This window comes from Haliotis rufescens, unplaced genomic scaffold (assembly GCF_023055435.1).
Source record: "Haliotis rufescens isolate VD_foot unplaced genomic scaffold, xgHalRufe1.0.p SCAF_1, whole genome shotgun sequence".
In the NCBI taxonomy this organism is placed as follows: Eukaryota; Metazoa; Mollusca; class Gastropoda; order Lepetellida; family Haliotidae; genus Haliotis; species Haliotis rufescens.
The window spans coordinates 49,185,137-49,211,200 of NW_025963779.1; the positions used below are offsets into that span (position 1 = coordinate 49,185,137).

The 26,064-nt window shown below is 41.5% G+C and overlaps 1 protein-coding gene across 1 annotated transcript in view; it reads left to right on the forward strand.

Moving 5' to 3' along the window:
* Window positions 1–26,064, forward strand: part of LOC124131419 (limbic system-associated membrane protein-like) — a 53,356-nt gene that overhangs the window by 23,320 nt on the left and 3,972 nt on the right. Inside the window, exons 2-7 of the mRNA XM_046494696.2 lie at window positions 6,518–6,645; window positions 9,777–9,981; window positions 19,097–19,246; window positions 19,427–19,555; window positions 21,520–21,807; window positions 22,136–22,381. Of these exons, the coding sequence (XP_046350652.1) occupies window positions 6,518–6,645; window positions 9,777–9,981; window positions 19,097–19,246; window positions 19,427–19,555; window positions 21,520–21,807; window positions 22,136–22,381 (1,146 nt within the window). The remainder of the gene's footprint in view (window positions 1–6,517; window positions 6,646–9,776; window positions 9,982–19,096; window positions 19,247–19,426; window positions 19,556–21,519; window positions 21,808–22,135; window positions 22,382–26,064) is intronic.

Here is a 26,064-nt window from a genome sequence, read left to right on the forward strand (position 1 = left end):
CAGGATGAGGCCCCGCGTTTGTGAGATTGGGAGAATTAGAGACACATTAGCTTCGTGAAGGGCAGCAACGAGTTACTCGCCTTATCCGCGCACTACATCCACGGCTATGCAGAGTCCTCTGTTACAGCCCTGAGCAATTTTCTGCTTGTAAAACATCGTCGCAACATCGTGACTGTTTATGTCCTGTAATACCACGACATTGCGCTCTGAATTGGAATAAGCCAATAAACAGATCAATTTACTTTATAACTGTTTATGAGAGAATTGGTCCGACTGTAATGGTTGAAAGCATCATGTGAGGGTAATAGGATTTAGTGTCTCTAGAAAACAGTTTTCCTCAGGCCACTCTTAGCAGAGATTTGACTGGAGACCAGACAAACGGTCCCACTTAGAATTATGTCTCCAATACAAATGGTACACTAGACCTTGTCATGTTCTTCAAGACTGATAAAACGTAACCCGTTGTAATGGCAGAGCGTGTAAGGGCGCACAAGGCTTATAAACATGGCTGAGGCGGTAGTAATGGAATAGAGTGATCGCATGTAGCATTCATAATATCTGTTAATGAAGAAACTACCGACAGTTATTTTTTTACATTTGAATTAAAAATAGTATAGTTACATTGCCGTCATAGTTATGAATGTTTTTGCATTTCATGCAACTTACAACTGGGCTAAATGAAACATGCAAAAACAAAAGCGTTTGCGTTAAGCGTTAATCAAATCTCATGCGAACAATAGGATCTCATTTACATTTTAAAGTTTTGATACAATTTTGCGTTTAATAAAAACGCAAATACAAATATTACGGTGTTGTATAAGAAGTAGGTGTTCAGGTACCTATAACTCTTTCCGGTTTTGTGAGGACATCATTGTCTTTCCATGAGGATGTCATGGAAAGTGACCTAATACGCTTTCGTCTTTCTAAGCAACAGGCCGGGAATAGCGTTTACTTAATATCCGCCGCCCAGCATACAGGTCAGGAAAAACTGCATCTCACAGATTGCGAAAATCCATGCGCGTACCACAGCAGGCGACTGGTGGCTCATCCTGCAGCCCGGGTAACGTTGGCGTTGTCGATTGCTCAACAGACAGAATAATATACAACCACTCGAGGGAATTGAATCGCAAACCATTTTCGTACAAAACCTCTGCTAAAATTTGTACATGTTTGAAATAGACCAGTAATGTCTCTATATAAACGACACGAAGTATAAAATCAATTCTTGATGTTGACTTTATACACACCGTTTTAAAGATGTATATCAGATTTTCTCTTATGAGTTCAGAAAGACTGGAAGAATCCAAAGAAATATCTTGATTTTTTTACCTTGACTTGAAAGTTTAATCTATTGAGAATCAGGAGCGACTAATGTAACTATGAGATGTTGGTGAAATCTTGGAATCAGTTTAAAAGAAGTCTTTTAGTCGTTGGTATTAAAGCAAGAAGATCTATTAAACTGAAAATTGGCGTCGAAAGAAAGATCATTCACTGGTCGTCTTGTCTTTCGTTCATTAGCTTCTATTTCCTTGCCCGGCACTTCGAGGCTTACTTTAGACTAGTTTTCGCACAGAGCAAAGCAATGGGAGGCATGATGGTTTCGACACACGCAAGCTCAGTTCAGAGAAGTTGTCAGAGAACATTAGATCGTGCGACCAGAGATGGAGACTGTAGCACTGAAGAAGTCAGGTTGATAAAGACACTGTATTATTGGATCAATGATTTGTTGACCCAGTGATGAGGTCATGTAGCTAACAACAGTGATAAATTGTTGCGATCTAGATCGACATTTTGCCTAATTTCGCTAAAAGCTGTTTTGACATTTACAAACTTATGGGATATAAACAGCGATAAAACATGCTTTTTGTCATGACCATCCAGAAGCAACTGGTTCATCTGAGCACATGTTGTGAATGCAATTTCTACCTCCTCGTTATCTGCCGTATCTGTCCTGCGTTCGACCCTGGTGATTTTCTGCCTGACTCTCTTATGTTATGTTAGCAATAGATGACTTTATCAACTGACGGTGGCCTGTATCAGAGACGCTTACAGTTAGGCTCACTATTAGCTGTAGCCTCGCTTGGATAGTTCCCTAGCATTTCGCTGTATTGCGCTCCTCATAAACCGGAAAACCAATCGGAATGAGATCGATCCCAGTCCAACCTAGATTTGTTTTTACAATCTATCAATTTGGCCCGATTGTTGAAGCGAGCACGTCGCTTATCGTATGTGATTGACACACGGTAATAGAAGATGGGCGTCCGGCAAATAGTTCCCAAAATGGCGCCCACTAATGGTTGCTGTTGGACACGTGTTTGCGTCTGGGGTTATGAGCCCCGAAACCCGAGTGTATGAAATGTTGGCACGCTAGGGCCGCATTATTTCCAATGCTATTTACAAGTAGGACAGGGTGATATGCTAGTTATGTGTTGATTGTTGTGAGTGATTGTTTCCTGTGCCCATTGATCGAGTGCCATAGTCGAGTGGTCTTCCTGACACTTCAAGCTCGACTCACACCCTGGCCATCTGTAGCCTCAGTAAATGCTGGATCACGATCTCAGATCATGGCTATATCTCGGTGTCATGGAGACGCAGATTCGAAATAGCAAGTGAAGGAAACTAAGTGTATCTCATTGTGTTTACTCCACATGATTAGGAGTTGAAGCGTTAACGATGCTTCGTTATTATTGTTATGATGATTAATCCAGCGAATTCGGAATATGAGATGCTTGGAGTTCATATCCACAACGGTACTATTGACATTGTACAAATTCGACAGCACTGCCCATATTGTACAAACTACAGTTAATAACCAACAGGATACAATCATGTCACGAAGGTATAAGAGTCATTCCCAACGTACTTATAGAATGGTTCTGTGATTTTGAAGAAGACACATTTAATCTGTTTGCAAACAAAAGTTGTTAGTATCGAAGGTTTTGCGGGGAATATACAAACGGACTTCGTCTATTTGTCCGTCGTGTTTCGTTTCAGTTGCATAATTTATAAACCGTTCGGTATTGTTTCATAAAACTGTGTATGCTCTAAACTCGTGCCTTTTGTTATTTAGGATTTAGTATAAATTTCTGTATTTTGCATGTCCAGTGCAAGAGTCTGTTCAAATGAAGGTAGATTTCTGTTTCGCTCAATATTAAACTGTATAATACTTTGTGTGACACTAGTTATGCCCATCATACATGCGCATAACAGGTGACTTTTAGAGTTTTCTAAATTATGTGATTTTGTGATTCTAAAATACGAATAAGTTGGACTTAGGTTCAAATGAGGGTATCACTTTGCGTAGCATAACTTGTAATATGAAACGTCAAAGCCAGATAATAATCAGTCTGGATTATCTGTCGAAATAAATTTCATTGGGCGTAAAAGGCAAAATAGCGTTGAAAATTATATGAATGAATCACTGAAAATCAGTGAGTGTCACCTGGTGTAAATGTTTGTTGCCCTACGCCGCACAGCGGTACTCCTGTCATTAGACTACTATATTTATTTATATTCAATTATTCTGGGTGAAGTTTTGTAAGGGCAGCATGCATCATGCCACTTTCTTGGGATTCTGGATTAAAGCTGGTCCCAGCAACCGATGTTTTTGTTTCGACATGCGCCTACGTGGATTGCGCAGTTAGACTTGGATGCTTGGTGACATCGTAAACAACGGTGGAACGTTGAGAATAATGTAGTGCATATTAAACAAGCAAAGCAAACACAGCATCATATTACATTCAACGTTTAATTCTTTTGATGTTTTGAAAACGTTGTATCACAAACATTACTATTAAACGAAAAGCTATGTCTATAGAAAAGCACTATTACTAGTCCATGTCATTGGGAAGCATTAAAATTTTAATGAAAAGCGTGATTCGTTTGATTTAGTCATTTGTAATGATATTAGTCGTACACACGAGCTTTAGGAATATTTTTGTGGTTTTATGCTAAATTAGACCATACCATGATCATGGTGATCCAGCAGCAGTATTATAATACTAAACATCATCTTTCCAATGCTAAACACCATAATTCCCATATTAAACATCACTATTCCAATGCTAAACACCATAATTCCCATATTAAACATCACCATTCCAATGCTAAACATCATCATTCCAATACTATACATCATCTTTCAAATACTAAACATCTTCTTTCGATACTAAACATCATCTTTCCAATACTTCACATCATCTTCCCGATACTAAACATCCCCATTCCAATGCTAAACATCATCATTCCAATATTTAATATCATAGATTCAATGGAGAAATAACTATTATCATTATTATTTACACTGAAAACCAGATCAGTCCATTGTTAGCCTTTAACGTTTCTAATCTTCTTCTGGTAATGAACGCACAAACACGAATATGTATCATTATTATGGATCCCCGCATAGACCTTGTAATTGATTCTCTGAGCTCTTTTAAGAGTAACAAAAATACAAACAAAATGTGCGCCATCATATTTTTCCTGTGTTTTAAGGACGAGCAATATATTGCTTACACAATTACGCTACTTAGGCTCTCAGTTGAATTATGACGTATTTAGAATTGGTTTATTTGGCAGCCCTGACTGTCACTGTAGTTCTCCGTGTGAAAACGTTTATCAGTTACTTAAAAGAATGTCCACCTTATCAAACTGCAAGGAATATAATGTTTCATAACAAAAGTGAAATTTGTAAAAACAAACTGTTTCCTGATATAGTATTGTTGTTAAACGGGAGCTCCCACCTCAGCTGCAAAGAAAATGTACAGTTGTTTCTCTCGGTCCACAACTCCTGAAGCTTCTCTCTGTCTTTTGTACGTGTTTCAATTGTTATGTTGAATAAACGCTAATTATGTAAATATTATGAAAGAGGCATATCTTATTTTTAAAAACGTGTGCCCAATCTTTTCCCTTGTGATAAAATATGTCTAAATCAAATTGGTTGTCTTAAATGCAATTACTAGTTCTTAAATAGTATGTCTACGGGCCCATATACTTTTAGTATAATTGTTATAAACCCTACGTATCAAGCATATGAGAGTTGTCATTCACTGTAAATTGTTTTTTTAATGAATGCAAAATTGTATGACAGATGGGAGAGAGATCAAAGGAAGCACTCGTCATTTACATTTATTACCACCAGATTGTGCCGTACGTTATCTCGCGAACCCCCCTCCTTCGGGCGGTTGTGTTATCACAACAGTACACAAATCACTGTGTTCGGACAAGCGCGGGGTCAGATGCGGGGTCAATGTCGATACATTTGGAATACTGTCCGTCACTGGCAAAAGAATCCTTTAAGTTTTAGCAACATTCTACAAGGCCATAGCAATCCAAATTACTCGCTAACAGTGGCCGTCGATCTGCCGGACACTGTCGCATCTTTCGTATGACAACTCTAGTTTCGAGGATATATGTGCCGTTAATGCTACTTTTTTTTCTGGAAGTCAAATTAACTCCCATGCGAATCTCGATGTCAGTTGTAAATCTTGCAGTGGCTGGTCCCTTTATGACATTAATGATATAGAAAGCGTAAAGTAAGATATTTCCGACAGTAGGTAAACTGTAAAGTAAGATATTTCCGACAGTAAGTAAACCGTAAAATAAGATATTTCCGACAGTACGTCAACTGTAAAGTGAAATATTGCCGACATTAATTATATGTAAACTGCAAAATTAAGTTATTTGCGATAGTAAGTAAACTGTAAAGTAAGATATTTCCGACAGCACGTGAACTGTAAAGTGAAATATTGCCGACATTAATTATATGTAAACTCTAAAGTAAGATATTTCCGACAGCACGTGAACTGTAAAGTGAAATATTGCCGACATTAATTATATGTAAACTCTAAAGTAAGATATTTCCGACAATAAGTAAACTGTAAAGTGAAACATTTCCGACATCAAAGTATTCCGACATCAAAGTATAATGTAAAAGTTAATTACAAGATTTAACATTCTGTTAATAGATGCTTGTTAAGCCCCGATTTTTATAGATGGATAACGAAAGCTCATCACAAAATATTACATGACTATTGACAAAATAATTCTTATGCGTGGAGGTTCGTTAAGTACATAAAACATGCGTTCTTTGTGAGAGAACTCTAATGTGCGATAATTATTATCAGCCTATAGTTCTTACAGTCCTGCCGACGTATCGTAAGTAAGTCGGCTTAGGTCAAGATTGCCCATGTTAGAATAATAAGCATCATTTGTACTCAGTATTGACCATTCTTAACGATGTTGCAAAATTAACATATCTTACAACTCAGAAAGTGCTCTTCTAAATGCGGTGATACGTCATACGAATGCGTGTTACCATGACAATGATAATATTATATTGATGTCGTAATATTCTCTCTGAACAGCAAATCTCTTCCCAATAGCTTAATATCTCACTAATATAACATCCAACGCTTAGTTTAAATTGGAAGTAACAATGTTACAACACTATATTTTGAAGTAAAACATACGTTGAATCACGTGATTTCTTCATTGTACACATATATTGTTGTTTCAGGATTTGCTCAAGACGACCGAGTTATCGACGAAACACCAATAACTGTTAAGGTCATTTCCGGATCAACCGCCATTTTGCCTTGCACCGTTGACCCTAAATATACAGAGAGCTATGGCGACCAGTACAGCGTAAGTATTTTCACTCCTAATGATATTTATGTCTGGACAGAACGTCATTAGTTTTTTTTCCAGATAACAATATCAGTTAAATTATCTTTCACGGACACAGTACTTAAAGATGTCCATTCTACAGTTTATTACCAAACATCAGATATCTGCAGTGTCGCTCATTGTAAGTTACGAGACCTGTAATTTTAATGCTCCAGCTAAACGAGGAAAGACATAAAGATTGTTAAGTACAAAGGGTTTTACTTTGATCGTTCGATGCCTTTTCCTCGTGAACAAAATGTGCGGAAATCCAACTTGTTAAGATCTATGATTTCAGTTTAGCAATCAGAGAATTCATCAGCTTCCCTAGATGTACCAGACTGGCGAGCTTTTCTGATTGCGCAACACTAATTCGTCATGCAAACGTAATTTTGTTAACATAAAAACATATGTCTTATAAACTCAGATAACAGGAATAACATAATGTAAAAAATGGACGTGAAGCATACCACACTGCAAACAGATTCATGACCCGATGCGAAAGGGGAGGATGATAGAAATGTATATGAGGCACTGTGAAAAGGAGCGATGAAACAAACACGAAGCATTCCTAATAAAAGGTATTAATGAGATACCCAAATATGATGAGTGGCAAATCATAATACTAATAGGAATCAATGTGGTAGACTTGGGGGATACCAAACTACGTACATTTTCATTATATCAGAACCGTCTTCAGTGTGATCAGGAAACATCCCAACGCATTGTCTTTTTCTTTGCAAAACTGTTTGGAAAATCAACTAACTGGAGGCAGATACGTCATGAAAGTACCATCATGGTTCCCCCTGGAATTCTAATGGCCATACCTTAATCTGCACGTGTAGAGCCTCAAATTGGCGTACCTTCTTCATACACGATATTGTTGTCCATAATTGTATTAAAGTCAAACTTTGTGATTTGTGAAGTATCATATACAGGTTATACTCGATAAGCAATCAATGATATAAATGTTAACCATTCGATTTAAAAGCTGTACTTACTAATATTTAATCCATCATATAAGTAGACACCTGACAATAAAGAATCGGATACAATGTTGATGACAAGACTGACAGATTCAGATCTTTTAAATGTACACAGAAATGATATGTTTCCTTCACCCGCGGCATGTTTCTTATACTTTAGATCACTTCCTCGTCCGTGTCCCTGATTAGCAATGTTCAGATCAGATCATGTTATCACAAGCCAATGTACGACTTGACTTCGAGTACCTTGACAAAGAAGACAGTTATATTTGTGTGAAAACCCTAAATAAATTAATATTTTCGTGTACCTAACGATAATGCTAGTATTTATTCAATCCGTCACTTGATATCAAACCAGGCGTCAGAGTTTGGGTTCGTTTTTAGCAAAACAGCAACCGCGCGATTGATATATTATTTCTACATGTGTTGTTTGAATATTTCTGTATATCGATTGGGAAAGCTGCAATTTGATTGCTTTCGATGTTGCTCTAAATCCCCTTTATTGTAAGCCCAAATGATCCCTGCCGGGCGGACATATTGAGCACGACATTGTCTATATGCCAATATTTTGATTCAACAGTATTCAAACACATTAGTGAGATTAATTGCTTGTTGGCTTCGCTTTAAAATATTTTTTTAGCGGTGAACCATCGAATGTCAATGTTTGTGAATTTAAAATTATAAACTTCAGTGTGATGTTCTTTCTCATCTCCATGTCCTAATATGGGAACACATTTGAAATAAGAAAAATTTGACAATCACGCGCTTTTGATGCACCTATAACATTGTGTTTATGAAACGAGTAAATATTCCTCTCCACTTGTAACATTGAGTCTGTGTGAAGTTTAAGGCATATAGTTTCAGTCGAAGATTTCCTTGCGACTGTCAAATGCCAGGAAATAGTTATGAGATCATTACATGTATTTATTATTGTGAGAAATGTTAAAGATTCGTCTTCTCATTAACCACGGGGCACGGGTCCGGGAAAGGCGAATCTTTAATAACGTGGTTTGTTCCTGCAGGTGTTATGGCAGATCCCCACACAGACTGCAATCGGTGTCCGGGAAAGGCGGGTCTTTAATAACGTGGTTTATTCCTGCAGGTGTTATGGCAGATCCCGACACAGACTGTAATCGGTGTCCGGGAAAGGCGGGTCTTTAATAACGTGGTTTGTTCCTGCAGGTGTTATGGCAGATCCCCATACAGACTGTAATCGGTGTCCGGGACAGGCGGGTAATTCCTACAGGTGTTATGGCAGAACGCCATACTTACTTTAATCAGTGTCCGGGAAAGGCGGGTCTTTAGTAAGGTAGTTTTTCCTGCAGATGTTATGGCAGACCCCTATACAGGCTACATTTATTGTCCGGGACAGGCGGGTCTTTAAATAACGTGGTTTATTCCTGCAGGTGTTATGGCAGAACACCATACTTACTTTAATCAGTGTCCGAGACAGGCGAGTCTTTAATAACGTGGTTTCTTCTTACAGGTGTTATGGCAGAACCCCACACAGACTGTAATCTGTGTCCGGGAAAGGCGGGTCTTTAATAACGTGGTTTGTTCCTGCAGGTGTTATGGCAGAACCCCACACAGACTGTAATCTGTGTCCGGGAAAGGCGGGTCTTTAATAACGTGGTTTGTTCCTGCAGGTGTTATGGCAGAACCCCACACAGACTGTAATCTGTGTCCGGGAAAGGCGGGTCTTTAATAACGTGGTTTGTTCCTGCAGGTGTTATGGCAGACCCCTATACAGGCTACATTCATTGTCCGGGACAGGCGGGTCTTTAAATAACGTGGTTTATTCCTGCAGGTGTTATGGCAGAACCCCATACAGACTGTAATTGGTGTCCGGGACGGACGGGTCTTTAATAAGGTGGTTTATTCCTGCAGGTCTTATGGCAGACCCCTATACAGGCTACATTTATTGTCCGGGAAAGGCGAGTCTTAAATAACGTGGTTTATTCCTGCAGGTGTTATGGCAGAACACCATACTAACTTTAATCAGTGTCCGAGACAGGCGAGTCTTTAATAACGCGGTTTGTTCCTGCAGGTGTTATGGCAGAACCCCACACATACTGTAATCAGTGTCCGGGAAAGGCTGGTCTTTAATAACGTTGTTTGTTCCTGCAGGTGTTATGGCAGAACCCCATACAGACTGTAATCAGTGTCCGAGACAGGCGAGTCTTAACTGATATGAGGATCAGCGTTGAGAGACCCTTTCTTAGCGACTGGAACCTCCACATAAGGAATGTTTCGGTGACAGACAAAGGGGAATACAAGTGTCAAATAAACACAGACCCTGTTAGATCAAAAAGGGTGAAGCTAGTTGTCCAGGGTAAGTGGTGTACAGTGCCAGAGTGAGTGAGTGAGTACGTGTGTGAATGAGTTGGGTTTGTACACATTGTTTAGCTATACCATGACATTTTGTGAAAGTCGTTTGAAACGAAGGCGCTATATCTTTCGTCCATCAGTCCATCCTTCCATTGTAAACATGTGTTGCAGCTGCCCTTAACCGGCAATGTCTATCATGTTGAATGTTAACCTAGATGATTCCAGTTTTAGGGCCGACTTTTTGAAACCACATAGCCCAATGTCCATATGATTAATGTAGGAAACAACTATTTTGACACAGGCCGAGAAAGGTAAACAGTGTTCTGAAACCCACACAAGTACAGTGCTTCCAGATCATCATATACAGGACTTGGAACAGCAACTTCCCTGGTGGATAATATTCACGTCTCTGGGATGCCGCCCGAATGTATTCATAAAACCTTGGGGTTGTTTTCTTAATTAATCTAAAAATGTAGAGCATACATGTTTTGAAACCGCCAGAACACCCGCCCCCGGTGTTTCAGTTACAGAGCCATCGAACTCCCTGATGTAATTACATAGATGCAGCGAACACTATTTAACTTCCTTTTTCAACACATTTTTACTGTTGTTATTTTTTGTTTCAAGTCGATATGAAAATTGATTTTAGTTTATTTTTATGAAGTGTAATTCTTTGCCTGTTCAAGCAAATTACAGCAGAACTTCACCTGGGGCACATATGTATTCCCTCGTGATAAGCAAGAAAACACCTGAAAGTGAATTGTTTCATTGCAGTATCTGATCATTTTGTTATGATGCTCAGCAAAACACTCAGTTGCAGCATTACAGTAAACATTCACTTTACAGTAAAGTATGCCATATAGTATGTTTCTCTTCAAAGTGTGGTCGATCTATGTGGTTCAATGTAATAAAAGATTCAAGCAGCAACGGAAATCTTTTTTGAGTGGCATCTTGTTTAATGGCTACATGATAACTTCTTCGAGGTCGTGATCTTTGAAACCTGCACCTTGCCAATGCCATGTTTGACTGTTGAATCTTCACTACATCACAACATCTCCATTACCAGATGTCTTCAGCTTCAATAAAATGTAACTATTTGACATGGTCAGTATCGAAAGACAACTGGTAGACGGTAAACCGTTGACTGCATGTGTGAGAATAGTAGGACAGAGACGGTAGACTGCAAAACGCTGACTGCATGTTATAGAACAGTGGGGCAGAGTAGGTAGACGGCAAAATGTTGACTGCATGTGTGAGAATAGTAGGACACAGTGGGTAGACGGCAAAATGTTGACTGCATGTTATAGAACAGTGGGACACAGTGGGTAGACGGCAAAACGTTGACTGCATGTTATAGAACAGTGGGACATAGTAGGTAGACGGCAAAACATTGACTGCTTGTTATTGAACAGTGGGGCACAGTGGGTAGACGGCAAAACGTTGACTGCATGTTATAGAACAGTGGGACACAGTAGGTAGACGGCAAAACGTTGACTGCATGTTATAGAACAGTGGGACACAATGGGTAGACGGCAAAACGTTGACTGCATGTTAAATAACAGTAGGACACAGTAGGTAGACGGCAAAATGTTGACTGCATGTGTGAGAATAGTAGGACACAGTGGGTAGACGGCAAAATGTTGACTGCATGTTATAGAACAGTGGGACACAGTGGGTAGACGGCAAAACGTTGACTGCATGTTATAGAACAGTGGGACATAGTAGGTAGACGGCAAAACATTGACTGCTTGTTATTGAACAGTGGGGCACAGTGGGTAGACGGCAAAACGTTGACTGCATGTTATAGAACAGTGGGACACAGTAGGTAGACGGCAAAACGTTGACTGCATGTTATAGAACAGTGGGACACAATGGGTAGACGGCAAAACGTTGACTGCATGTTAAATAACAGTAGGACACAGTAGGTAGACGGCAAAATGTTGACTGCATGTGTGAGAATAGTAGGACACAGTGGGTAGACGGCTAAATGTTGACTGCATGTTATAGAACAGTGGGACACAGTGGGTAGACGGCAAAACGTTGACTGCATGTTATAGAACAGTGGGACACAGTGGGTAGACTGCAAAACGTTGACTGAATGTTATCGAACAGTGGGACACAATGGGTAGACGGCAAAATGTTGACTGCATGTTAAATAACAGTAGGACACAGTAGGTAGACGGCAAAATGTTGACTGCATGTGTGAGAATAGTAGGACACAGTGGGTAGACGGCAAAACGTTGACTGCATGTGTGAGAATAGTAGGACAGAGACGGTAGACTGCAAAACGCTGACTGCATGTTATAGAACAGTGGGGCACAGTAGGTAGACGGCAAAATGTTGACTGCATGTGTGAGAATAGTAGGACACAGTGGGTAGACGGCAAAACGTTGACTGCATGTTATAGAACAGTGGGACACAGTGGGTAGACGGCAAAACGTTGACTGCATGTTATAGAACAGTGGGACATAGTAGGTAGACGGCAAAACATTGACTGCTTGTTATTGAACAGTGGGGCACAGTGGGTAGACGGCAAAACGTTGACTGCATGTTATAGAACAGTGGGACACAGTAGGTAGACGGCAAAATGTTGACTGCATGTTATAGAACAGTGGGACACAATGGGTAGACGGCAAAACGTAGACTGCATGTTAAATAACAGTAGGACACAGTAGGTAGACGGCAAAATGTTGACTGCATGTGTGAGAATAGTAGGACACAGTGGGTAGACGGCTAAATGTTGACTGCATGTTATAGAACAGTGGGACACAGTGGGTAGACGGCAAAACGTTGACTGCATGTTATAGAACAGTGGGACACAGTGGGTAGACGGCAAAACGTTGACTGAATGTTATCGAACAGTGGGACACAATGGGTAGACGGCAAAACGTTGACTGCATGTTATAGAACAGTGGGACACAGTAGGTAGACGGCAAAATGTTGACTGCATGTGTGAGAATAGTAGGACACAGTGGGTAGACGGCAAAATGTTGACTGCATGTTATAGAACAGTGGGACACAGTGGGTAGACGGCAAAACGTTGACTGCATGTTATAGAACAGTGGGACATAGTAGGTAGACGGCAAAACATTGACTGCTTGTTATTGAACAGTGGGGCACAGTGGGTAGACGGCAAAACGTTGACTGCATGTTATAGAACAGTGGGACACAGTAGGTAGACGGCAAAACGTTGACTGCATGTTATAGAACAGTGGGACATAGTAGGTAGACGGCAAAACATTGACTGCATGTTATAGAACAGTGGGACACAGTAGGTAGACGGCAAAATGTTGACTGCATGTTATAGAACAGTGGGACACAATGGGTAGACGGCAAAACGTTGACTGCATGTTAAATAACAGTAGGACACAGTAGGTAGACGGCAAAATGTTGACTGCATGTGTGAGAATAGTAGGACACAGTGGGTAGACGGCAAAATGTTGACTGCATGTTATAGAACAGTGGGACACAGTGGGTAGACGGCAAAACGTTGACTGCATGTTATAGAACAGTGGGACACAGTGGGTAGACTGCAAAACGTTGACTGCATGTTATCGAACAGTGGGACACAATGGGTAGACGGCAAAACGTTGACTGCATGTTAAATAACAGTAGGACACAGTAGGTAGACGGCAAAATGTTGACTGCATGTGTGAGAATAGTAGGACACAGTGGGTAGACGGCAAAATGTTGACTGCATGATATAGAACAGTGGGACACAGTGGGTAGACGGCAAAACGTTGACTGCATGTTATAGAACAGTGGGACATAGTAGGTAGACGGCAAAACATTGACTGCTTGTTATTGAACAGTGGGGCACAGTGGGTAGACGGCAAAACATTGACTGCATGTTATAGAACAGTGGGACACAGTAGGTAGACGGCAAAACGTTGACTGCATGTTATAGAACAGTGGGACACAGTAGGTAGACGGCAAAACATTGACTGCATGTTATAGAACAGTGGGACACAATGGATAGACGGCAAAACGTTGACTGCATGTTAAATAACAGTAGGACACAGTAGGTAGACGGCAAAATGTTGACTGCATGTGTGAGAATAGTAGGACACATTGGGTAGACGGCAAAATGTTGACTGCATGTTATAGAACAGTGGGACACAGTGGGTAGACGGCAAAACGTTGACTGCATGTTATAGAACAGTGGGACACAGTGGGTAGACTGCAAAACGTTGACTGAATGTTATCGAACAGTGGGACACAATGGGTAGACGGCAAAACGTTGACTGCATGTTAAATAACAGTAGGACACAGTAGGTAGACGGCAAAATGTTGACTGCATGTGTGAGAATAGTAGGACACAGTGGGTAGACGGCAAAATGTTGACTGCATGTTATAGAACAGTGGGACACAGTGGGTAGACGGCAAAACGTTGACTGCATGTTATAGAACAGTGGGACACAGTAGGTAGACGGCAAAACGTTGTCTGCATGTTATAGAACAGTGGGACACAGTAGGTAGACGGCAAAACGTTGACTGCATGTTATAGAACAGTGGGACATAGTTGGTAGACGGCAAAACGTTGACTGCATGTTATAGAACAGTGGGACATAGTAGGTAGACGGCAAACAGTTGACTGCATGTTATAGAACAGTGGGACACAGTGGGTAGACGGCAAAACGTTGACTGCATGTTATAGAACAGTGGGACACAGTGGGGAGACGGCAAAACGTTGACTGCATGTTATAGAACAGTGGGACACAGTAGGTAGACGGCAAACGTTGACTTCATGTTATAGAACAGTGGGACACAATGGATAGACGGCAAAACGTTGACTGCATGTTATAGAACAGTGGGACACAGTAGGTAGACGGCAAAACGTTGACTGCATGTTATAGAACAGTGGGACACAATGGGTAGACGGCAAAACGTTGACTGCATCTTTTAGAACAGTGGGACACAGTAGGTAGTTGGCAAAACGTTGACTGCTAGTTATAGAACAGTGGGACACAATGGTTAGACGGCAAAACGTTGACTGCATGTTATAGAACAGTGGGACACAGTAGGTAGACGGCAAAACGTTGACTGCATGTTATAGAACAGTGGGACACAGTAGGTAGACGGCAAAACGTTGACTGCATGTTATAGAACAGTGGGACACAGTAGGTAGACGGCAAAACGTTGACTTCATGTTATAGAACAGTGGGACACAGTGGGTAGACGGCAAAACGTTGACTGCATGTTATAGAACAGTGGGACACAATGGGTAGACGGCAAAACGTTGACTGCATCTTTTAGAACAGTGGGACACAGTAGGTAGACGGCAAAACGTTGACTGCATGTTATAGAACAGTGTGACACAATGGTTAGACGGCAAAATGTTGACTGCATGTTATAGAACAGTGGGACACAGTGGGTAGACGGCAAAACGTTGACTGCATGTTATAGAACAGTGGTACACAGTAGGTAGACGGCAGAACGTTGACTGCATGTTATAGAACAGTAGGACACAGTGGGTAGACGGCAAAACGTTGACTGCATGTTATAGAACAGTGGGACACAGTGGGTAGACGGCAAAACGTTGACTGCATGTTATAGAACAGTGGGACACCGTAGGTAGACGGCAAAAACGTTGACTGCATGATATAGAACAGTGGGACACAGTGGGTAGACGGCAACATGTTGACTGCATGTTATAGAACAGTGGGACACAGTAGGTAGACTGCAAAACGTTGACTGCATGTTATAGAACAGTGGGACACAGTGGGTAGACGGCAAAACGTTGACTGCATGTTATAGAACAGTGGGACACAGTAGGTAGACTGCAAAACGTTGACTGCATGTTATAGAACAGTGGGACACAGTGGGTAGACGGCAAAACGTTGACTGCATGTTATAGAACAGTGGGACACAGTAGGTAGACGGCAAAAACGTTGACTGCATGATATAGAACAGTGGGACACAGTGGGTAGACGGCAACATGTTGACTGCATGTTATAGAACAGTGGGACACAGTAGGTAGACTGCAAAACGTTGACTGCATGTTATAGAACAGTGGGACACAGTGGGTAGACGGCAAAACGTTGACTGCATGTTATAGAACAGTGGGACACAGTAGGTAGACGGCAAAACGTTGACTGCATCTTTTAGAACAGTGGGACACAGTAGGTAGACGGCAAAACGTTGACTGCTAGTTATAGAACAGTGGGACACAATGGTTAGACGGCAAAACGTTGACTGCATGTTATAGAACAGTGGGACACAGTAGGTAGACGGCAAAAACGTTGACTGCATGATATAGAACAGTGGGACACAGTGGGTAGACGGCAACATGTTGACTGCATGTTATAGAACAGTGGGACACAGTAGGTAGACTGCAAAACGTTGACTGCATGTTATAGAACAGTGGGACACAGTGGGTAGACGGCAAAACGTTGACTGCATGTTATAGAACAGTGGGACACAGTAGGTAGACGGCAAAACGTTGACTGCATCTTTTAGAACAGTGGGACACAGTAGGTAGACGGCAAAACGTTGACTGCATGTTATAGAACAGTGGGACACAGTGGGTAGACGGCAAAACGTTGACTGCATGTTATAGAACAGTGGGACACAGTAGGTAGACGGCAAAACGTTGACTGCATCTTTTAGAACAGTGGGACACAGTAGGTAGACGGCAAAACGTTGACTGCTAGTTATAGAACAGTGGGACACAATGGTTAGACGGCAAAACGTTGACTGCATGTTATAGAACAGTGGGACACAGTAGGTAGACGGCAAAAACGTTGACTGCATGATATAGAACAGTGGGACACAGTGGGTAGACGGCAACATGTTGACTGCATGTTATAGAACAGTGGGACACAGTAGGTAGACTGCAAAACGTTGACTGCATGTTATAGAACAGTGGGACACAGTGGGTAGACGGCAAAACGTTGACTGCATGTTATAGAACAGTGGGACACAGTGGGTAGACGGCAAAACGTTGACTGCGGGTTATAGAACAGTGGGACACAGTGGGTAGACGGCAAAACGTTGACTGCATGTTATAGAACAGTGGGACACAGTAGGTAGACGGCAAAACGTTGACTTCATGTTATAGAACAGTGGGACACAGTGGGTAGACGGCAACATGTTGACTGCATGTTATAGAACAGTGGGACACAATGGGTAGACGGCAAAACGTTGACTGCATCTTTTAGAACAGTGGGACACAGTAGGTAGACGGCAAAACGTTGACTGCATGATATAGAACAGTGGGACACAGTGGGTAGACGGCAACATGTTGACTGCATGTTATAGAACAGTGGGACACAGTAGGTAGACTGCAAAACGTTGACTGCATGTTATAGAACAGTGGGACACAGTGGGTAGACGGCAAAACGTTGACTGCATGTTATAGAACAGTGGGACACAGTAGGTAGACTGCAAAACGTTGACTGCATGTTATAGAACAGTGGGACACAGTGGGTAGACGGCAAAACGTTGACTGCATGTTATAGAACAGTGGGACACAGTAGGTAGACGGCAAAAACGTTGACTGCATGATATAGAACAGTGGGACACAGTGGGTAGACGGCAACATGTTGACTGCATGTTATAGAACAGTGGGACACAGTAGGTAGACTGCAAAACGTTGACTGCATGTTATAGAACAGTGGGACACAGTGGGTAGACGGCAAAACGTTGACTGCATGTTATAGAACAGTGGGACACAGTAGGTAGACGGCAAAACGTTGACTGCATCTTTTAGAACAGTGGGACACAGTAGGTAGACGGCAAAACGTTGACTGCTAGTTATAGAACAGTGGGACACAATGGTTAGACTGCAAAACGTTGACTGCATGTTATAGAACAGTGGGACACAGTAGGTAGACGGCAAAAACGTTGACTGCATGATATAGAACAGTGGGACACAGTGGGTAGACGGCAACATGTTGACTGCATGTTATAGAACAGTGGGACACAGTAGGTAGACTGCAAAACGTTGACTGCATGTTATAGAACAGTGGGACACAGTGGGTAGACGGCAAATCGTTGACTGCATGTTATAGAACAGTGGGACACAGTAGGTAGACGGCAAAACGTTGACTGCATCTTTTAGAACAGTGGGACACAGTAGGTAGACGACAAAACGTTGACTACATGTTATAGAACAGCGGGACACAGTGGGTAGACGGCAAAACGTTGACTGCATGTTATAGAACAGTGGGACACAGTAGGTAGACGGCAAAACGTTGACTGCATCTTTTAGAACAGTGGGACACAGTAGGTAGACGGCAAAACGTTGACTGCTAGTTATAGAACAGTGGGACACAATGGTTAGACGGCAAAACGTTGACTGCATGTTATAGAACAGTGGGACACAGTAGGTAGACGGCAAAAACGTTGACTGCATGATATAGAACAGTGGGACACAGTGGGTAGACGGCAACATGTTGACTGCATGTTATAGAACAGTGGGACACAGTAGGTAGACTGCAAAACGTTGACTGCATGTTATAGAACAGTGGGACACAGTGGGTAGACGGCAAAACGTTGACTGCATGTTATAGAACAGTGGGACACAGTAGGTAGACGGCAAAACGTTGACTGCGGGTTATAGAACAGTGGGACACAGTGGGTAGACGGCAAAACGTTGACTGCATGTTATAGAACAGTGGGACACAGTAGGTAGACGGCAAAACGTTGACTTCATGTTATAGAACAGTGGGACACAGTGGGTAGACGGCAAAACGTTGACTGCATGTTATAGAACAGTGGGACACAGTAGGTAGACGGCAAAACGTTGACTGCATGTTATAGAACAGTGGGACACAGTAGGTAGACGGCAAAACTTCGTATCTGAGTACAATGGCGCAGTATGTAGTCAGCTTACCGTTGACTGCATATCTGAGAATAGTAAAGCAGTGCGCACATGTTTCACCATCAGTTCAACCATCACGTGACAAGATCATACCATCTTTCGATAGGAATCCGGAACAAGTTTTAGTACTGATGTCATTGTATTTCAATTATATGTAAATCTGGTGTAAAATTTGTTTCTATATTACATCATAACGTCATGAAAAACATTCACACTCTCGCGCTCACTGGTTGTGTTTGACCTCGTGTATCAGCTGCCGTGTATAGTGGAAATATAAATATGTTATTTGTTGCAGTTCCGCCTACTATTATAGACTACACAGAATCCAATGACGTGAAAGCACGCGTGGGTGATCACGTGGAACTCATGTGTAATGCGACGGGGATACCACCTCCTGTTATCACGTGGTACAGGCTGAACGTGTGGGGGTCGAAACTAAGAGAAAGTAAGATAAACAGCAACTCTCTTCATTGTCAGTTGTATTGAAATGCCTTTAAATGAACATGGCACCCAAAATGCCAGAGAACGTTCAACTAAACTGTATAGATTGTCAACTACACAGGAAGGAGTATTTTGCATTTAAATAATTTACATATTTTTTAAAGCTAATATCTATTTGTTTCAGAGGTTGGCAAAGAAGGGAACGTGTTACGTATTCACAACATCACGCAATCCTGTGCCGACACATACGAGTGCCTGGCCAATAACACTGTTCCACCAGTCATGAATAGACAAATTCAAGTCACTGTCGAGTGTGAGTTTCCATTTATGATTTGCCGATGAATATGTCTTTCATCTTATCTGCATCCAAATTAACAGATAGACTTCATGACGTATGGCTATTCAAGAACTGCCTTTTCACTTTGTGTGAATTCATATGTGTGTTTGTTGTTTGATGTCAGTCACAATAATGTCATCACAGCGGCCTGTATAAATAATCGAGTTTGAACCAGACATTCCATTGATATTATGACACGAAGTCACCAAGCCTGACAACCCGATCCTTATATCGCATCTTACGACCACCGTGCTTCACAGACCCTATATTAAAAATGAAGTCCAACTCAAGTCTAGATTGCCTCAGCTCTAGTTAAGGATTGTTCTGGACTCCATTAAGGATTTCCTTTTTTGTGTGTTTTTTAGATATATGTTTTTAAAATATGATTACTTTTTGGACTAAATCTCAGTCCAGACCACTGTATTCTGCTGGGGGCCTGTTCTAACCCTGAAATCCCACTGGGCTCACTGGAGAATCAAATTTTTAGAGCGTGGGCCAAACTGTATGAACGCGGAGCTTCCGATTATTATAATATGATGGAAACACGAATACGTACCTACACCGGAAGCACAACAAGTGACTTAGTTTAAATATGCCTCTGTACACCCAACAGGAAGTGGGTGCCCGATATGTGAGTTGGATGCTAAAACCTCCTCGCGCCCGTAGGTAGCTTGGGTTGTACAGAATGGAATAACTGGAATGCAAACGGATCCTCTGGTCGGGGAACACATAATACCGCACTTGAGCAGATACTTGTACCTGGATATCTGCAGTAAATAATAATAATAATAATAATAATAATAATAATAATAATAATAATAATAATAATAAAAATAATAAGAGGAGGCTTTCTGTTTGCTGCTCAGGACGAGTCACTTCCCACTGGAAACCGTCAATGTGTCATTTTGCATCAAAATGTAAATATGAAATGTAGATTATGTAATGAATTTAATGAGAGTGTCCAGCACATTGTAAGTGGATGCCCAGCTTTGGCACAAACACAGTATCTTAAACGACATGATGGCGTAGCTCGATCATTTTATTACCGTTTTCGCCATGCTTGTGGTTTTGACACAGAGATCCACCCATGGTACGACCCGGAATATTTAGAGGACGATAATGGAAAATGATCAATACAGAATTCTTTGGAATAAGCCCATTTACAGCCCTTCTGACAATCTGGGTAATCCTGAAGGCTGCAGTGTTAGGGAGTCTTCACATTCTCCGAAAAGTTCTGGGTGGGTTTGACGAGGCAGCGCTTCCTGGGAGAAATCCCATTCGCTGTCTGGGCTGCGTGTAAGATTGGGCAAGGGCCCTGAGCTGATGATGAGCCTAACCAGCCTGACTGTGCCAGGATCATCCCAACCCTCTTTGCTGCATTTTTTATTTTAATCTGTAAATAATAATAATAATAATAATAATAATAATAATAATAATAATAATAAATGTGTCTAGCATGCATCTATAAGTATAAGTGTATGTCTATTATAGACATGAATCTGTGTTTTATATTTCTACCGCGAAGATATATAGATAAGATATTGATAAGATATAGGTTACGCGTTGGAGGTCGCAAGCATAGCTTGCTGTACGAGGCGAATAAATATTGCACTACATATGTACCTGCAAACACACCCCAAACACATATTTACCCTCCATTATTCACGGTAGTATATATCATACTGACCACAATGTACCGTTAATGTTTCAATTTCAATTGTCGGAGGCGGCAACCGTGTAAGATTTATATCGCTGCATTATAATGCCAATTGTAAACTTTCAGTGGCTTTGTATTCTGCCTATCTACGTTCTCGATGATATATGTGATCAAAGCTCCATGTTTGTCATATGTTAGCCTTATGATATCGGGTGTAAATAAAGGAGAATCTATATATCTATCTTACCCTGCTCATCTTATCCATGCGCTCCTCCTGTTGCAGATCCTCCTCAAATTCGCCTGCACAATTCCAGGATAAGTCAGATGGTTGGCAAGGAGACTATTTTGGAATGTATAATCAGTGCCTCGCCCCTGGGTGTTACATCATGGACAAGGAACAACAAGCGTCTCTCAAACAGTATCAAATATGAGCTCGATCTTTACAACGATGGCCAGGACAAGATAACACTCAGTCTTCGGATAGCTCACATAGACCGCTCAGATTTCGGGGAATACGTATGTGAGGCCTCCAACAGTTTAGGAAAAACAAAAGCTATCATGAAGCTTGTAGGTATGCTGTGGACCATGTCATTGTTTGGTGTCATAATGATCACCTTATATATAAACTGACTGCTTCAGCCCCTCCCACTATCGCCCCCACTTCGACTACTTTTCCAACTACCACCGTTACAATGTCGACTACTTGTAAAATTAAAGTTACTACCACTGCAAGGTGTTTACTACTTCTACTGCAACTGCAATTATACCGCGGCTACTGTCAGACAGTAAACACGAACTGGATTCACTTCAGCTGCTTTCTGTGAGATATATGCTTCTCAACGTTCACTTATCGAATTCATGCTGTGACTATGATACTATACGGAATGATATATTTTCAGAGGTATTTCCAGTAACAACAACAACACCTCCTCCGCCAACGACGACGACAATACCTCGTCACATAGTGGTGCTGGAAAACGACAATGATGACCATAAGAGAAAGCATGACACAAATAACTGGGACGGCAATAATGCCTTCCTGGATGAGAACAAATGGCAAGGAAACAGCTGGAATACACAAGCACCGGGTAAAAGACCCGTCACGCCAGTGGCCAGAAACCCAGACAGAAAACAACCACTCACGGGTAAGCTTCACATCTGTAGCCTTATTACGCAATATTCACGAGAACTACAGTCGCTGTAAGAACCAATTTAGCTACTGAGATTTGGTTCACGCCACCGTCATCAACTTGCTGTGTGTGTGTGTGTGTGTGTGTGTGTGTGTGTGTGTGTGTGTGTGTGTGTGTGTGTGTGTGTGTGTGTGTGTGTGTGTGTGTGTGTGTGTGTTCTCATAAATGTGTCTGTGTTGACATTGAATTCGGAATAACTTCTTTTCCTTTCTGTTCGTAATACCTTTCTGAAAGGTCTACAGGACTTATGGTTAATTGAAATATGACATGTTACATTTCGTCTAAAAATGTTGGATGTTGTGTTAGGTGTTCAGTTTTAGTTTCATTTAAACCTGAAATACATGATAGACATTTGTTAGAAAGTTAACCGAAATAATAAGACGGAGGCCGTGTCTACATGCCGGTCTTGACCTAGTTTCGGCCTACGCTTATTTACTCTGGAAAGTCATTAAAGTCTCTGATAGACATTTAGAAGTTGGAAGAACATAGATACATGAAATTTCCTCTTTTTCCAATCATCGATGTTGGTTTGGAGAATATTAGTTAGTGGTCAGGATAGACGGTTGTCAGGATTTTTTATGAGATTTTCTCAAAGGGCAGATTTCGTGTCATATGTTTCAACAGAGGTCTTGTGTTCTTTTATTCTGGTGACTACGGTGCGTGAAGTCTCTCCAATATCTTTGTGTATACAGGCGGGTAGGACCTTTACCGTTCGAGTTTAACGAGGGTGGCACTTATGGCTTGTTTGATCTGAGGATGGTGGTTTGACATGGACTGAATGTACTGGTACGTCTGAGTGGGATTGCGCTAGACGGCAGTGTGGAGGTTGTCATGACTGTTGTCGAATTGTTCATCGAGGAAGGGTAATTGGTGGTGGCTTTCTCTTTCCAAGGTGAACTATCTTTGGTGTTATAGGTTGAGGTGGTCCGCTTGGGCTTCGGGGTCCTGGTTTTTGTATGGCAGTTTATTCAACATTAGTCATCAAGATTTCTGTAATTTGTGGCCATGAATCTGCTGATAAATCTTGCCATTCCATTGAAGTACAAGGTTGTGAAACAGGAGGTGCTGTCTACGTAGTGGGATGTGTCTTACTGGTCAATGCGGGTTTGTAACTTGCTGTGTAGGATTTTGAAGATTTCTTGCAGAGGTATGTTGGTGAACAGGCCTTCTACATCGTACACCTGTGAGCTTGTTGACAAAGGTACTGTAATTGCTGATGTAGGATTCCCCTTCTTTCCCCAATGATGCCAGCTGACCAAGGTATTTACCTACCCAGTGTGTACTCCACTGTGCTATAATCACATCATCAACTACAATGGACATCTTGTGTAACAATAGCCAGCACCTTGTCATCACTAGACCCTCAGTGTACTAAGCTGAATCCTCACCTGTTAATCCCATTCGCTTCGTCATTACATTGTTAACTTTATACATTACAAGTACCCCTATTTCATCGACTTCGTCATTATATCGTTATCTTTGTACGTTGATATGCATATGCTATTCATAAAAAGTGTCATGTATATCTTCCAATGACTATCAAAGGCTGGAATGTCTTTCAAGAGTAAAGAAGCGCAGTAGCTTATTCAGGCCGAAAGTAGGTCAAGTCGCATTTATCAAATTCATTATGAAAGGGAGGTAATCCCATAGAACTCAAAATCATGGTTTAAAGATGTAATACAGGAAATAAATTGATACCAATATTGTTCATATTGTTTTAAATATGTCTGTTTTGATTCAATATTTCGGCGAAATTATTATATTGTAAACATAATTTGATGAAAAATAGTGTCGTAGTATTGATGCATCGCATCACATGTCTTGTTATACACTATGCCCTCCCATTGGAAAGCTAGTTGAGTGGCGTTTGAGCTTATCCCGCATGCATGTCCGTTTTCCGTCATCATCGGTTGGTTGGTTGGTTTGTTCTTTAACGCCGCACTCAGCAATATTCCAGCTCTATAACGGCATTCTGTAAATAATCGAGTCTGGACCAGACAACCCAGTGACTGATATCATGAGCATCGATCCACGCAATTGGGATCGATGACATGCATCAACCAAGTCAGCGAGCCTGACCACCAAATCATGTTAGTTGCCTCTTACGACAAGCATAGTCGCCTCTCACGGCGAGCATGGGTTGCTGAAGACCTATTCTACCCCGGATCTTCACGGGCCCGTCGTCGTCGGCGGCGATTGCCTCTGTAAACATATCCAGAAGCAACACCATAAATGAAGCTTGGGATCTGAAGTCCGTCATATCAAATTGTATCAAAAGTTTAGATATCCTTTTCTGAAACAGCACAGGGCCTAGAAGGCTGAAACTTTGTGATAATAATCACATTAGTCGGCAGGCCTGACAAGTTTGTCCAACACATGTCCAGCTTCGGCACAAACACAGTATTTTAAGCGACATGATGGAGTGGCTCGATCATTTTATTACCGTCTTCGCCATGCTTGTGGTTTTGACGCAGTGGTCCATCTATGGTACGACCCGGAATATGTAGAGGGCGTCATGGAAAATGATAAATACAAAATTCTTTTTTTGAATAGGCCCGTATACAGCCTCAGACCTTACCAGGCCAACAAATCTGATTTTCTACATTTTGATAAATCCAATCAAACCATTTATATCATTGAAGTTTCTGTCCCTATTGACACTAATGTGAGTGACAGGATTCAGGAAAAACATATGCGGACCTCGCTTTCGAAATGACACAATAGCATCCCAAGTACCAAGTTGTCCGACTATTTTCGGTTCCTTAGGTTTTTTACCTCCCATCTGTTGACTGACATTGTGATAGTACCCGGGTTTGTTGCCAGGAATACAACCCTTCGGACAATCTGGGTAATCCTGAAGGCTGCAGTGTTGGGGAGTCTTCACACTTTCAGAAAGGCTCTGGGTGGGTTTGACTAAGCAGCGCTTTCTGGGAGAAGTCCCATTCGCTGTCCGGGCTGAGTGTATGGCCCTGGGCCTTACCAGCCTGACTGTGTCAGGATCACCCAAACCCTCTTTGCTGCATTTTTTTTATTTTAATCTGTAAATAACGATAATATGTCCATTTATATTGCGCTACATCCACCGAGCGTGTCCTTGGCTCATACATGAATCATTCTGGGGGACGGGCGTCAGAATCTTGTATGAAAACAATAAAACAGTTATGTGTTTTGCAGGACTGGCGGTCGTAGTTCGCTGTGAACACATTTGTCAACCAGCAAGCACGTGACACAAACTGATCATGTTCCTGGTTCAAGAGTAGTACATTTCGCTCCATAGGACTTGGGCTTCATTGTTGGAATGCACAATCTGTTTTGTGTGTTGGGACGGGGACACCTCTGAGGGGCGTACATTTGCAATATTGATTGTGGTGCTGTACCGTTCACACAATGATTACAGTAGATTAAAATATTTTCAAGACATCTCGTCCACATTAAGCGTTTGTGCCATAGGCGATGTTACAAAAATAACTATTCTCAGGTACCAGTTTGTACTAAATCTAGATGTTTGTCTAGGTTTTGAATTAATTGGAAAAAGTATGTTCAAAATTGTAAATAATCTCTTTACAGACACTATTTATCTCTCTCTCTCTCTCTCTCTCTCTCTCTCTCTCTCTCTCTCTCTCTCTCTCTCTCTCTTT